This window comes from Cricetulus griseus, chromosome 4 (assembly GCF_003668045.3).
Source record: "Cricetulus griseus strain 17A/GY chromosome 4, alternate assembly CriGri-PICRH-1.0, whole genome shotgun sequence".
In the NCBI taxonomy this organism is placed as follows: Eukaryota; Metazoa; Chordata; class Mammalia; order Rodentia; family Cricetidae; genus Cricetulus; species Cricetulus griseus.
This window is the reverse complement of record NC_048597.1, coordinates 131625204-131640897: the sequence shown is the minus strand read 5'-3', so window position 1 is coordinate 131640897 and position 15694 is coordinate 131625204. Positions and strand designations below refer to the sequence as shown.

General features: G+C 38.8%; 1 protein-coding gene and 1 pseudogene across 1 annotated transcript; both read right to left on the bottom strand.

Moving 5' to 3' along the window:
- Positions 1-5149: 5149 nt before the first annotated feature.
- On the bottom strand, positions 5150-7830 carry LOC113835161 (annotated as a pseudogene).
- Positions 7831-7913: 83 nt separating this feature from the next.
- LOC113835158 (upstream-binding factor 1-like protein 1) lies at positions 7914-9179 on the bottom strand. The gene has a single exon (XM_027410882.2). It carries the CDS (start codon positions 9177-9179, stop codon positions 7914-7916), a length of 1266 nt encoding a protein of 421 aa, XP_027266683.1.
- Between the last annotated feature and the right edge of the window lie 6515 nt (positions 9180-15694).

Here is a 15694-nt window from a genome sequence, read left to right as displayed (position 1 = left end):
ATATGACATTTGTGTATCTTTTAAGTGAATTATCTATTAAAAGATTTCATCTATTTTAGTTTTACTATATTTGTTTTGATTTCTATTGCTTAATATAAGTGTTACAAATACATTCTTCAAATGTCTGTTGCTCTTCTATCAGACTTGGTGTATCTGGATTTATGTTGAGGTCGTTGATCCACTTGGACTTCAGTTTTATGCAGGCAAACAGATATGAATCTATTTGCATTCTTCTACACCTTGACATTTAGTTATACCTGCATCATTTGTTTAAAATGATTTCTTTTCTTTTTTCCCATTGTATAATTTTGACTTCTTTGTCAAAAATTGGATGACCAAGGCTGTGTGGACTTACATCTAGGTCTTTAATTCAATTCCATTGATACACCTGTGTTTTTATGCCAATACTATTCAGTTTTTTATTACTCTAGCTCTATAGTAGAGCTTGAAATCAAGGATAGTGATGCCTTCAGAAAGTCCTTAATTGTACAGGATTGTTTTTTAACTATCCTGGGTGTTTTGTTTTGTTTTTGCTATGAAGTTAAGTACTGTGCTTTCAAGGTCTGTAAGGAATTGTGTTTCAATTTTGATGGGGATTACACTGAATCTGGAGTTATTAATAATCCATCTATTTGCAAATTGAGGTAGAGATACTAAAGTCACATTTTTTCAACTTTTAAAGATTGACTACAGGTATATGGATTTATGATGGGGGATGTCCTTCTGTATGCTGTGAATATATATTTATCTTATTGGTTGATGAATAAAGCTGTTTTGGCCCATGAGCAGGCATGATGTATCCAGGCAGGAAATATAGGTGAGGCTACCAGACTAGGAGAAGCCTGGGAGAAGGAAATTGGAGTAACATGATGGAGCATTACAGGTAAGCCATAGCCTTGTGGTAATACATTGTTTAATAGAAATGGCTTAATAATTAAGAGAGAGCTAGCCAATAAGAAGGCTGAGATATTAGCCAAACAGTTTATAATTAATAAGCCTCTATGTGTTTATTTGGGACTAAGGGACTGTGGAACCAGGTTGGACAGAAACCTCCATCTACAGATTTACATAGCCCATGAATAATTTCACTAACATTACATGTATTTTCTCCACATAGGGTATTGCCTTGACAAACCAAGTCTGCTATGCAAGTTGGAGCAGGAAGAAAAGGCTATAAAAGAGGATACAGGAAGTCATACAGGCATTTCTACAGGTGAGCACAAGTTTATCTGGGCTCTTCTGAGAAGTCACTATGGCTTGGGGAGCCAGAGTGAAAAGTAATCTTTTCCTCTGACAAAGGTAGATGTGAATGTTGGGTATGAGCTACCACTATTTTTACTTTTCTCGCAACTCTGCCTTTGTCATGGCACACATTGGCCTGTGGAAGAAAAGTAATGAAGCAGTTCATTGTGTTTTGAATTTTAAGTCACAGGCTGGTAGATAGCTCCAAGGTTTGGAACCCATACTGCTCTTGCAGAGACCCAGAGTTTAGTTACCAGCTTCTACATAGGAAGACTCACACCTGCCTATAATTCCAGCTCCTGGGGATCCAACCTTCTATTTACCAAACACATCAGTATATACAAGCATACATAAATACAATTAAAAATTTTTAAATGTCAATTTTAAGTCACAATGCCCATTCTTGATAATTTATTTTGTCTATTTCTGATAAATCTCAGTATATGTCTATTTTCTTTAACTCCTGAAGTTTCCAGAACCCACTTCCTCTTCTTTCCATTCTTTACTAAGTATTCTGATATCTCAGAGTCTTCCTTAAATGATGTATCCACCTCACCATTTTTCTTTTTCTTCTGTTGAGTTATTTTTCTTTTTAATTTGTTTCTGATTTGCAGACTGTACTTAAAAACAAGTGGCTAACTCCTAAAAAACTTAATAGCGGAAAAACAGTAAAACTGGAGGTAATTATTTCTGTTTTTTCCATGTTAGAAGAGGTAGAAAACCCAAAGAGTCATTATGAACAGTATCATTTAAACTTGAGGAAGTGCAATGTCTGTGAATCACCTCTTGTTAGGGACCCTGGGATAGGAGTGCTCTACTCTGAGTCAAATAGTACTAAAAACTAAATAACTGCTTTCGATGACGATAAGGCTTTACTGTAAAGGCCTCGTTTAGTGCAATGTGTTCCTTATAAAAGCTAAGATATTGGATGCTGGCATAATTTGACTCCTTAACTGACAGACATTAAACCATTTCTATTAGTCACAACTGTCTTGATTGAGGGACTAGCACCCAGAGCAGCCAGTCAGACTATTCAGAACCTTTGAAGAGTCCTAACATACCATGTTGGGGTTCTCTAGAGTCACAAACCTTATAGAATGAACACATATGACTATATGATATACACATACATAGGAATTTACTGGAATGACTTACAGGTTATAGTCCAACAATAGCTATCTGTGAGTGGAAATTCAAGATCCTAGTAGTTACTCACTCAGTCCCACAAGGTGGTTTGTCTCAGCTGGTCTTCTGTATATGCTGGAATAACAAACAAGTAGGCTCCAATGCCAGTGAAGGAATGCAGATGCTGACAAGAGGAGGGCAAGCAGGCAGAGAATGAACCTTTTTTCTTCCATTGTCCTTGTATAGGCTTGCAGCAGAAGGTGTGGCCCAGATCTGAATTAAAAGGATCAGTTTTTTTTTTTACATCAAAATCTAAATAAAAAGCACTCTTGCTGGGAGATGGTGGCACACTCCTTTAATCCAGGCAGAGGTAGGCAGGTCTCTGTAAATTCAAGGGCATCCTGGTCTAGAGGTTGAGTTCCAGGACTGTTAAACACAGAAATCTTATCTCAAAAAACAAAAATAAACAAACAAAAAAGTCTGTGACTTCCAGACTCAAGACAGGATCAAAGGTGTGCCCTCCATTTCTGGATTGTATTTTATTCCAGAGGCAGTCAATTTCACAACCAAGAATAGCCATCACAAGTACCTTGAGTCCTGCTATTACAAGCCTGACTGAACTTCAAGTGACCCTATAGCCTATTTCACTTAGGTCAGAGGGGCAGCATTTCCTGTGACAACCAGTGAAATGCCTACAACTGCTTCAATTGTAGTAATTGTTTCCTGAGGGTCTATGTCATGAGTGCTGCCCTTTCTTTGCATTGTTTTTCTTTCCTTTTTTGGGGGGGGCATTGTTTCAAGGCAGGTTTTCTCTATGACTTCTGAGGCTGCCCTGGAACTCCACTCTGGTAAACCAGGCTGATCTCGAACTTACAGAGATGTGCCTACCACTGCCTCCTGAGCGCTGGGACAAAAGGGATGTGCCACCATGTCCTCGCCGCTGCCTTTACTTTGCATGAGTATCTACTATGTCTTTTTGTAAGAATATCAAAAATAAAGTATCCTTGATGTGTTTAAAATTATTATCATCTGGGTGACTATTAAATTTATGTTGTCAATTTCCAGTATTACTAATTTTAACTTTTTGACAGATTTAACCATGAAACAGTTTTAATATTATCTTTATTAAAAAGATATTTGAATTCCTGATAACCCAAATTTAATGACTATAGCTTGGAGATAAATTCTGAGCTATGTCCACAAATGACTGGCTATTGTTCGAATAAGACAGTAAAAATATTTGATTTTTTTGGTTTATTTTTTTTTTTTGGCTTTTGGCTTATAATAAAATTTATGTTTATACCAGAAAACATAGATAGAACCTTTTAACAAGTATACAGGATTAATTTCTTGGGGGGGATATAAATAAAACTTTTAAACAGAATCAACCTGGTGTGGTTAAAATTTTTAACCTGTATTATTATTATAAATAGATATGAGAGCACATAGTAAACAGTTTACATTCTTCTCTGACATTTTTACAACTTTCTGTTGACAAATCTGTGCCTTTTTATCTGAGGCATGGTACATTGCAGAAGGATCAGGGTAAGGTGCTGCATCCGGCAATTTAAGTTACAATGAAAGGGGGCACCCAAGGTGGATGGTTGTGGGCCAGTTCTTCCCAGGTTATGATGTAGGGAACCTAGTCGGGTTGTCTGTGGGGTCCAGATTGAACATCTTTTCTTTTACCTGTAAAATAATGTTAAGATTAAAAGAACCATCCCGGGGCCAGCCAACATTAAATGTTGGCCATTTGGAACTACAGAATTGCCATTTTTTCTTCTTGACGTCCAGGGACTGGTTGTTGGCTCGGTCCTGAACATCTCCCCAGTGGTCTAGAGTCAGACTTAAGGGGGTTGTTAGTTGTTGTCCTGTTAGACCCCCGGAAAACTCAGGTATCCAGGGTCCCAAGTCACGACTTCGGTCACCCCAATCACCAGGCGGATTCGAGAGCTTGCTGCAAACTGTATGAGGCGTTATTGTAATTTAAGGAGCTAACCCCATGTTAGCTCGGGTCTTTCACCCATCAGCCATGGCAGATGGCTAGCAAAAGACAGCTCCTAGGGCCACCCAAGAGATCTTATAGGGCAGCATAAGGGGAGTGTCTAGGGGTATGCACAGGCTCATGATTGGTGTGCCTCCAGGCTTGGAGGACTTGCCATGTGTTGATTGGCCAATTGGTTGTTATGGCCCATAGGCCCTCCCAGTGTGGTTGCTATGCTTTGTGCATCATTGCTGTGCCCTTGTCCATAAAGCACACCCATAGTCGTAAAGCATAGAGCCACCAGCTAACTTCTGATTGGTTCCTTGTCACAAGGCAGGCATCTGACCTCTAAGTGACCAAGGCAAGGTTATGGCAAGCAAGTGTTCGGCTGTTATGGCTGCCGAAAGGGAAGCTGGTCCGTTCAGTCCCATGGCAGTCAGATGGTAAAAAACAAAAAAACAAAAAGACAAACATTGAGACATTCAGGCCAAACAACAGAGACCATGCGGCTACAAAACGGCGCCAAACCAAAACGAAAGATTCAGACTGGGGCAGAGACTTTCATCGACAGCTCCCAGGGATGAGGGTTGCCTGCCTGCCCTCGCCCACCAAAACTCCCCATGGATCGTCCTCCAGGGGCAGACTCAGAGGGGAATGACTCATCAGTCGAACTTGTGATTCTCTACACAGCCTGCATAGCCTATCCAGGGCTTCCGGATGGACAGACAAACAGAACATTAACATAAAGCTGATGGTTAAATCATTTTTAACTGAGATTTTATCCTGTTGGTAGCTTGTTCATTCCAAAACATCTACAGCCAATCTCTGAGCACTTACAATTCTCTTATGGTTGGAAGTTTGGTCAGATGCTTCTGGAAAACTGGTGGTGGAAGTCTGCTGCAACACTTGCAGCAGCCGCTGAATCTGTGCACACACAGCAATTGCACTTTTCTGGTGGCTACACCCTTCTCATATCCACCTTGTGCTAGCAACTCTTCACGAAGCCCTAAACCTTAAAGGAAGAATTTTTGTATAGCTTCGGCATCTTTTACTTCAGGAAACTTGGAAAGCCCAGGTTTTTCCTTAGCAAACTCCTGTTTCTTTCTTCATTCTCAAAGCCTGTTCTTGAAGTTGGGGTCACTCTGCCTTTAAGGTCAAAGTAGATGTAGTATCCAATGAAGAGGTCACTGCACACGCCCGCTTAGATGGCACCTTTCCAGCTCACCTTCTTTGCTCAGCGGAGGTGTGTTTCCGGCCTTGAAGGCCAGCCAAACAGCAGTTTACCCCAACAGATCAGAACTTGTCCATAACATCTTTTTAATGTTATGTTTAACTGATTTTTAAGAACAGAACTTAAGAGAAAGAAAGATGCTAAGGGAAAAAAATAAGCATTAAAGTAAGGGTGTGGGCTTTTCAGGAGAAAGTCAGTTATGGCTCAGTATTGTTAGCCATATAATCTATTTTAGTGGCTCTCAAGTTATACCAAAAAGCATTGCTAAGAAACTATCCTTCCTAGTCTTTCCATGTTTTACTTTTTAGAGAGAGGCTCTGATGGCTAACCTTGACCTTATCTGGAATCAAGCAAAACCCAAGCATAGGACACAACTATGATGGACTATTTTTATTTTTTGGTCATATCAAGAAAATATTTCTTATCTCGAAGTGGTGGTACATGCCTTTAGTCCCAGCACTGGGAGGCAGAGCCTGCTCCACAGAGTGAGTTCCAGGACAGTGTCCAAAGCCACAGAAAAACCCTGTCTTGAAAAACCAACAACAGCAGCAACAACAACAACAAAGGAATGAAAGGAAGGAAGGAAGGAAGGAAGGAAGGAAGGAAGGAAGGAAGGAAGGAAGAAAAGGTTTCTCTGTGTGTAGCCCAGGCTGGACTCCAATTCAGAGATCTGCCTGCCTCTTCCCCAGAGTGCTGGGATTAAAGGCGTGTGCTTCCACTACCCAGAGATGGATTGTTCTTGATGGAGTTATCTCAGGTTGTAAGACCAACCCTACATCTGCACTACACTATCTGGTGGCAGTATCCATAAAAGGATCTTGAAGAAAGCTTCAACGTTTTACAGTTTTCCCTCATTGTCTTTGGTAAGCTTATCTACACTCCTCATGAGGCATGTTTGGCTGGTGTTAGAGCCTACGTCTCAAGATTGCAATGAATACTGATGACCACCTGACTGTATTGTTGGCCTTTCTGTTAGCACACAGCTATTGGCTTAGAAAGACGACAGATAGTAAGCCATGCTAATAAATCCCTTCTTAAACTGGGCATGGTGGTACAAACCTTTAATCCCATCACTTAGGAGGCAGAGGCAGGTTGATATCTGTTGGAGACCACCCTTGTTTACAGAATGAATTTCAAGATATCCAGTACTATACAGAGAACACTATAAAAAATTCCATCACTACATGATTAAAGATAAGATAAAAGTTAATAAACATCATTCATTAAAGTTGTTTAACTGGATAAGTAAACATCCAATTCGGGCTACATGTACAACTTTATTCAAATTCATATATAAACACAATTCCATGGCAGTAAATCCTATCAGTTAGCTAAAAATTTTTAAAAAGACAAATTTATCACTACTATTTTTTGATATTGTTGCATTTGATGCAACATCTTAAAAAGCTTACAAAAGCAAATCAGAGAGAGGTACAAGATTGTAAATTTTGCAAGATATGCACCAAAATAATTTTCTCTTGGAATAACACATAAACAGTTATTCACTAAAATTAGAATCATAATGCACTGTAAATTCAAAATGAAATTATTTTGACAAATTTTCTATGCAATAAATGACATATGTATGAAGAGATGCACATATTTAACCAGACTTAAATATTATACACTGTAAATATTTATAAAAATATCCCAGTACTCTGTTAATATGTACAAGTTTTACAATTTATGTATGAGCCAAAATAAATAAAATGAGTATCTATGTACAAATAAATAATTTCAATGGTTTTAAACGATTTATATAAAGCTAATATTCATGAAAAGAACATACACTAAAGCAAAATGGTAGGCAACATTAAATAAATTTAAAATGCAACTTTACAAAATAATTACAGTACTGTGGTGCTGGTGAATGTATTAAACACATTAGATAAGGCCAGAGAATAGAGTATCCATATCGATCTATTTGTGTTTCTGCTTATTCTGAATATCAGAGGTGAGATTGACTGTTTGAAACAGTAAGGCCTAAGAGATCCTTTCTAGAATTATCTGATACCACTTGTATACACAGTGCCTAACTTCATAAAACTCATTCTATAGTTTGAATAAAATGTAAATAGCTTCTAGGGACTGTCTCAGGTGGGTCTTCGTAAGTCTACGGGCCTGATAAAGGCAATACTATGGGAAACTCCCTTCTCCCCAAACTGTAGTCCTTTGTATTTAGTAAGCAAAGGAAGGATGCAGGAGGAGAAAACAAGGGAGTACAACAGCACAGAGAAGACACGTCCATCTCTGTCAGGGATGCTCTGGGTTTTAAAGGACAATTTAGGATATAAAAGGGAGCAAAATGGAGTCTTAATCTGAGTGTTCCCACTAAGGAAGATGTCCATTATCTTCACCTTCATCTGCACTGCTGGAGTCTGAAGAACTGCTAGAGTCTGAGGAACTGCTAGAGTCTGAGGAACTGCTAGAGTCTGAGGAGCTGCTGGAGTCTGAGGAGCTGCTGGAGTCTTCCATCACATTCTTCCTGATTTCCTGGGTGTCACCATCTTGGCCCTGAATAGTCTTTCGGGAATCTCCTCTAGGAGCCAGCAGCCCTTGCATTTCTTCAGACCCGACTTGCTGTTCCTTTGCTGAGGGCGACTGCAGATGTGTTGGTTGACACTTGTGGTTTATGCCTCCAGATACGGCAAAGTTCTTTCGCTTACCATAGTTGGCTCGTGTCTCTTTGTATGCACTGTATTCCTCTGGTGACAATCCCTTGAGCCAGAGGTCCATCTCCACCCAGTATTGTTTCTGTAGCGCTTCAGCCTGAATGTTATACTGCTCTCTCATGTGCTGTGAGATTCGCTGCCATCGTCTGCTAATCTCAACCCGGCGCTGCCGAAGGGTTAGATGGTGCAGCTCCTGACTTGACCATGATTCTTGGTGAAATTTGTGATATCCGTTCATAGGGGGTTTCTTGGGTTCTCCCCGAAATTTCATCACTGGGGGAAGTGTTTTTGGAATTTCTGTTTTTAGAGAGGACTTTACGTGTTTCATATCTCCTTGAGATTTCTTAGGGACTTTGGTTTGGTGGTTCCTGGGCACCACAGATTTCTCAGAATGTTCTACATCTACACTGGAGTGGTTTTCCCTGAATTTAGTCAGTTTTTCCTGAAACTCTTGGTTCTCCTTCTGGAAGTCCTTAATATATTTCTCCTTGATTTCTTTTGGCAGCTGCTTGTATTTCTCAGCCAGGATTTTGGTCAGCTGACTGTTGCTGTACTTAGGATACATCTCACTGTACTTGGCCCGCTGCTCCTTGTAAAAGCGCAGATAGGGAGTCAGGGGTCTTTTTGGGAAGTCAGGATATTTCTTTACTGTCTTAGTTTTCTGAGGTTCTTTAGTAAGTTCAGAGGCTTCCAGCACTAATTCTGACAGTGTGCGGGACTTCCTCAAATTATGAGAAATCTGCATCCACTTCTGTTTGCATACTTCTCCGGAAAAATGTTCAAAAGCTACTTTGTCCCAGTCTAGTTCTTCCAGGGTTTTTTTGAATGATCGGGAGTCGTCTGAGGGTATATTATTTTTCATACATTCCAGTAACTTCCGAATGTCTTTTTCAGACCAATGATTTTGTTTATCAAATGATGCCATTAATAACTTATGTTCTGTGCCCACTAATAGTATTTCCGTTTGCAAACACCTCAACTGTAGCTCAAACTAGTTGCACAAACACATACAACTTAGTAGATAGATTCTGAATTCCACAGTTTGTGTGAATCTATTTCTGAGGAGAAATAAAAAGAATGCTAGGTTTCAGTATTGAAATTTACAATAACAAATCAGGTATCACTTGGAATATGTTTCTTACACAATTAATTTACTATTAACAATGTAAATTGAGATTTTCTCCTTTTGAAATAAAATGTTTTTTGCCATATATATATATATGTTTCAGCCTCCTTTTACAAACATTACCAGAGCTTACCTGAAAAATCAGGGAATGAAGTGGGCCATGACACCTTTATTCCCTAGAACCAGGGAGACAGATCTCTGTAAATTCAAGAGCAGCCTGGTATATGTATCAAATTCTATGACAACCAGGGCTATACAGTGATACTCTAATATATATATATATATATGTGTGTGTGTGTGTGTGTGTGTGTGTGTGTGTGTGTATGAAATAAGCACTAAGAGGGAGAAGCTTAAATGCACAAAGAAAGAGATAGGGGGAGAGAGAGAGGAAGGAAGGAATAAAAAAGGAAAGAAAGAAAGAAAGAAAGAAAGAAAGAAAGAAAGAAAGAAAGAAAGAAAGAAAGAAAGAAAGGCAAAGCCTGGTAGGGAATGGGATAAAAAGACAAAATAAAAAGAGAATGACTAAAAGAAAAAACACTTCCCCACGACAGGATCCCAAGCGTGGCTGATCTCTGGATAGAGCCAAGATGTTCATCACTTACTATTTATTTATTTATTTATTTATTTATTTATTTATTTATTTATTGGTTTTTTGAGACAGGGTTTCTCTTTGGCTTAGATGACTGTCCTGGAACTAGCTCTTGTGTAGACCAGGCTGACCTTGAACTCACAGATATTTGCCTGCCTCTATCTCCCAAGTGCTGGGACTAAAGCTGTGTGCCAACACCACCCTGCCCAGATCATTTCTTGTTTTTTGTGCATATATGGTTTCAGGGCTAAATGCTCTCTGTTGGACAACCAACAAGAAGGCTGGCTCATCCTTGGGAGACTCTAATTCTCTCGAAGAACAAATCTTGAGAGTAAACTTCCCAATACTTGAGAATAACACTGAGAAATATTTTTAATTATAACAACATAAAAATGATAGATCCATCATTTAAAATTTCTCTGCAAAGAAGATTGATTTTAAGATTAGCTGAGTTGAAATAGAAAACATACTTTTAACTTTTCTAAATGAGTGAAAAATTAACATTATCAAGCACAGGCTTGCTTCCCATTCAGGATTTATTATTTTCTTAGTGCTAGGGATAGAACAAAACGTGTACTAGGCAAACAATTAATGAGCTGAATCCCTAGCACTAGGAGCTAATTAAATGTATAATGTTACTAAACGAATGTATCATAACACACCAAAAAATATTTTTTTGAGAATGAAGCATGTTAATTTATTTACAGTGTCAAATTATCAACAAAAGAGGTGGTCTTGTGCCCAGGAGGTGAGGTTGATTTCAATCTTCCATAACATAATAGGTACCCACATCTTCATCTTCATGACCTTTGAACTCTTCAAGGCAACCCTCAGTGCTTTTGCACAGATCTGGGAGAACTGGTTGTAGTTGAGTCCCCCCTGCCACTAGTATACTACCAAGCCTGCCTGTAGGGCAGAACCGATGGGTCGCTTCAGAGTTGCCTCAGGCTGAACTGCCCCAGGAAGCTAAAATATTAATTTTTCTTTCTTTTTTTTTTCTTTTTTTTCTTTTTGGTTTTTTGAGACAGGGTTTCTCTGTGTAGCTTTGGAGCCTGTCTGGCACTCGCTCTGTAGACCAGGCTGGCCTTGCACTCACAGAGATCTGCCTGCCTCTGCCTCCCAAGTGCTGAGATTAAAGGTGTGTGCCACCACGCCCGGCATATTAACTTTTAAAAAGCTTTAAATATAGCCAGGCCATGGTGATGCACACCTATAATTCCAGCACTCAGGAGGCAGAGGCAGATAAATCTGAGTCTGAGACCAGCCTGTTTTATAAAGCCAGTTCCAGGACAGCCGAGGCTGTTACACAGAGAAACAAAAAAAAAAAAAAACAAAAAAAAAAACAAAAAAAAAACTTTAAAATGTATTCAAGACTCAAGGCGGTCCTTCTCATACTGCAGAAGGTCTTTTTTTTTTAAGTAAATTTTTAAAATTTAAGTTAGAAACAAGCTTGTTTTACAAGTCAATCACAGTTCCCTCTCTCTCCCCTCCTCCCCGGGTCCCCACCAATGCCCTATCCCATCACATTTCTGCTGCACAGAAAGGGTGAAGCCTTCTATGGGGGAACTTTCAAAGTCTGTTATATCCTTTGGAGCAGGGCCTAAGCATGAAGGCTTTATATACATAGCATTTTTTAATTCTATAATGCACACTAAGTTTAGATCCCAAGCTAAAAATAGAACTACATGATAACTCCATATATTCAAAATTTAGGTTCACAAGGATTATAAAATAAATGGAAACATCACATTAATTTTCAATATTAAAATCATGATAGATTAAAACTCTGTAGCTTAACAGGAAACTGAAACTAATGACATCGTCTTTATTAACTATGGCCAACAGATCTATTTGGGAATCTTTGAAATCAGAGAAAAATATAAAGTCATGTATTCAGGATTTCAATTTACCTCCAAGAATCTCTGGTCTCATCAGTGCTTGCAGGAAACTCTGTCCTTTGCTTCAGCAATTCTGTGTCTTCGTCTTCTCAACACTCTGCACAGTGGCTGTACTTCTAAAAGGTAACCAACCACTGTGTAACCACCTCCAAGCGCCTTTGAACTGAACAAATCCTGCAGTTGAAAACCCTTTATATTAGAGAGCTGGAAGCCCCACCCTAAGGTGGAGTGTTTAAGTGTTATCCTGATTTAATTAACTTCTATAATCTCCTTCCTTATCGCACTGGATACACCTAGAGTGATGTTTTAGCCCTCATGGCTGTTTTGCTGTTCTGTTATGTATGATGTGGGCCACCTCACTGACATTTCCATTGATGACATGTTAATAAATTCAAAGAAACTTGTCATGATGGCAAATCTTGGTTCATCTAACATCTAAGCTCCTAGGCACTCCAGTTAGGAATTCTTTTTGTCTCTGTCTCTGTGTCACTGTCTATCTCTCTTTGCTTCAGTGAAATAGAGTCTCTCTGTTATGTAGCTCTGGCTGTCTTGGAACTTACTATATACACCAGGCTGGCCTCCAATTTGCAGAGATCTACATGCCTCTACCTCCCATGTACTGGGATTAAAGGCTTGTGTCACCATACCTAGATGACTAAGAAATTTTCCCAGTCAAATAATTTGGAGAAGGAAAATTCACTCCAAATCTAAGCCACATAAAAGGATATGGAAGAAACTTTTGGTTTGTGCTTACTTAGCCTCACTCATGCTGGAAATTTTGTCTGTCTTATTGCTGTAGCCAATATTAAATCTAACTTCATCAGGATTCCCACATAGACTGAAGAAGAACAGCTTTCCAGGAATCCTCCAGGAATCCAGAGCCATATTTGGACTGCAGAAACATCCAGCCTCAAGGGCTGAACAGCTATTAGATTCTGAGCCTTCTGGTTGTGAGACAGCCATTTTCAGGCTACTCAGAACACATCTTATAACACAATCTAGTAAGATCCCTGATAATTGTACAGTCAGTTTATCAGTCCTTTTCCTTTAGAGAACCCTGACTAATCCATGATTTCAAATATCACAATGAAACCTACTCTTCTAAAATATACAAATTTTAAACATCTATGTATTTAGTTTTATTGAAGTTAGTTTATGCATTTTGGAGCTTAGGATAAATATCTTGGAACAGATTTGATTTTTGTAAAGGTTAGAAAGCATTGTTTGAATTAGCTACAGCCCAGTTTGTTGAATTACACCATGAACCTACTACTGTCTCTTTCTTCCCTTGACCTGGTCACCTACTTTTCAAGGTCAAACCCAGAGTCTGTTGTTATAGCTTTATCATCTAATCATCCAAAAAGTTCCTTTAGTCATTTGCTGTTGGACAAGCCTGTCTAGTTCTGAGAAAAAGTAAGTATTCTTCACAGTAGGTATGTAGTGAAAAGGATTAGAGTCTCGCTGGAAGTTTTTCTCAGGTAGCTTAGGGCTTAAGCATGGAATTAACACTGATTTGTTTTGTTTTATTTTGTTTTTGAGACAGGGTTTCTCTATGGCTTTGGAGGCAGTCCTGGAACTACCTCTTTCGGACCAGGCTGGTCTTGAACTCACATCAATTCACCTGCCTCTGCCTCCCAAATGCTGGGATTAAAGGCGAGAGCCACCAACGCCTGGCTTTAACACTGAATCTTATAAATGGCAATGCAATTCAAGAAAATAGGGTATGATTTTCTTGTGTCTGGGAGAACAAGGTTTATACTCTTATTAAACGAAGTAGGCTGCTCTCAGCCAAATTTAATTGTTCATGGACAATAACTATTTCATCCTTTTTAATTCAATGGAATAAAGTACAGGATTCTTTTACTTTTCTGACAATCATCTCCATTATAAAATTGTTAGCTACTATCGTTCTTTGTACTTTGCCTTTTGTTTGGGGATCCTGGGAAAATACTGTTAAAGAAAGGCTGGGGGCTCTCTTGAACATTTACCATGTCTCACTGTCTCCTTCACCTGAAGACATGCAGACTGACACCATCACCAGGAAAGCATGGCACCACTGGGCCTTCACTGGCTCCTTTGTGATGCTAGTGATCTGTTGACATGGGGTTGCCTAGTCTACATGTTGGTTTTACATCTATCTCCTTGAGGAAATGTTCCCATGAAGGGAGGTGAAGTTTAAAACTAGATAATGTGGACCTTGCTGGCTACTGTTACAAGTCTGAATTTTGTTTTTAAGTTTAAAGGGAAGCTTTGGAGTGATCTGACTGTTGCCTTAGGAAGAACATGGCCTTTAGTGAAATACATATATACATATTTCAAAGACTGTATGTAGAAGAATGCTGGTGAAGGTGGAAATCAGCTGTGTTTGCTTTGCAGAATCATTACAGTCTTGTGAAGTTTTGGATGTGGGATGTGAAAGAAACTGAGGAGTAATATGAAAAACTGAGGTCAATGATGAGGTGAATACAAAATTGAAAGGACAGCCATTACCACCAGCAGAAAGGGTAATGCATGCTCAGCTGGTAGGAAGGAAGAAAGGGTAATGCATGCTCAGCTGGTAGGAAGGACTCAAACATGAAGCAGAGATACAAAAGTGACTTCAAAAGAGACTGCAGAGCAGAGCAAGGCGGCAGACTGAAAGTCTTTTTCACTTCTGACCGATGATGAAGGATGGCAGGAAGAGAAAATGGCTGGTGATCTAGCTTTTGGGAAATGGTATTATCAAATCAAAATAGGTATGAGGAAGAAAGACTGTTAGAGATGATTTAGTGTCATTGAGGCTCAAAGGTTACAGAAGGAAACTTGAGACCACAGAAAGAAAAGACACCAGGATGCTTAATACTGGCCAAGTGTCGTGGGTAACATGATGAATGTTTATGTTAATTGTAAGAGAGGAACAATGCTGAGTGGGAAAATCTGGGTTAAAAGCCAATGTATGTAACTTACCAATATTCTGTTTCAAACAGGAATATCTGCTTGAGAGGAGCCATGAGGCAGGGGACCTCCAAGTTTACTTGAAATAGGTGGCTGTTCCCTAATTTCTACATTTATTGTTGAATAGAGTAATTGTGGCATCAGAAGAAAACCATCCAATCATGGTTTCTGCTTTTCTCTAAATTTCTTCTCCTCTATGCTCGTCTTTTCTCACTACCTTTATTTCATCTCTCATCTGTCCAACAGGTTTCTGTATATTCATCAGTATCCTAACACTATATCACCTAAATTTATACCTGTAATGAGAATTGTGCCCAGAATCTTAGAAATGTTCACCTGGAATGCCTCTCTTCTGATGAATCACATTACTCAAGATACTCAACATTTGCTTTTTGCAAAGTAAGCATTACTGTCTCAGTGAACATATCGTGTATCCTATGACCATTTCTGTAGTAGTGCTACCTTGTGACATCTTTAATGGCTTACTGCCTGTATTCATAAAGGCAGCATCTACAATAAGGCTACAAAGGACGGAATTTCTGATATAGCCACTGTTGAAAATGTTGGTGTGACCAATATCTAGTCATTAAACCCTTTGAACATGTAGTTATTAAAATATTATTGAGAAATATATATATATGTTATAAAGAAATATTTATATATAATATATATATTATTAAGAATATATATATACTGCTTTATTAGTACACATTTCCCATTGGTGTTGTTTGTTTTCTTTTAAAAATCGGGCCTATGTATTTATTGCAGGCTTGCTTGGAATTTATTGCCTATTCCAGGATGTCTTCAAATTTTTTGAGGTAAATCTCAAACTCTTGAGTTTGGGGATTAGAAGTGTGTGCTACATCACTTCACTCTATCTCACCATATTCAAA

Excerpts from the sequence above, each read along its gene's own strand:
- LOC113835158 (XM_027410882.2), bottom strand. The coding sequence starts at position 9,179 with ATGGCATCATTTGATAAACAAAATCATTGGTCTGAAAAAGACATTCGG.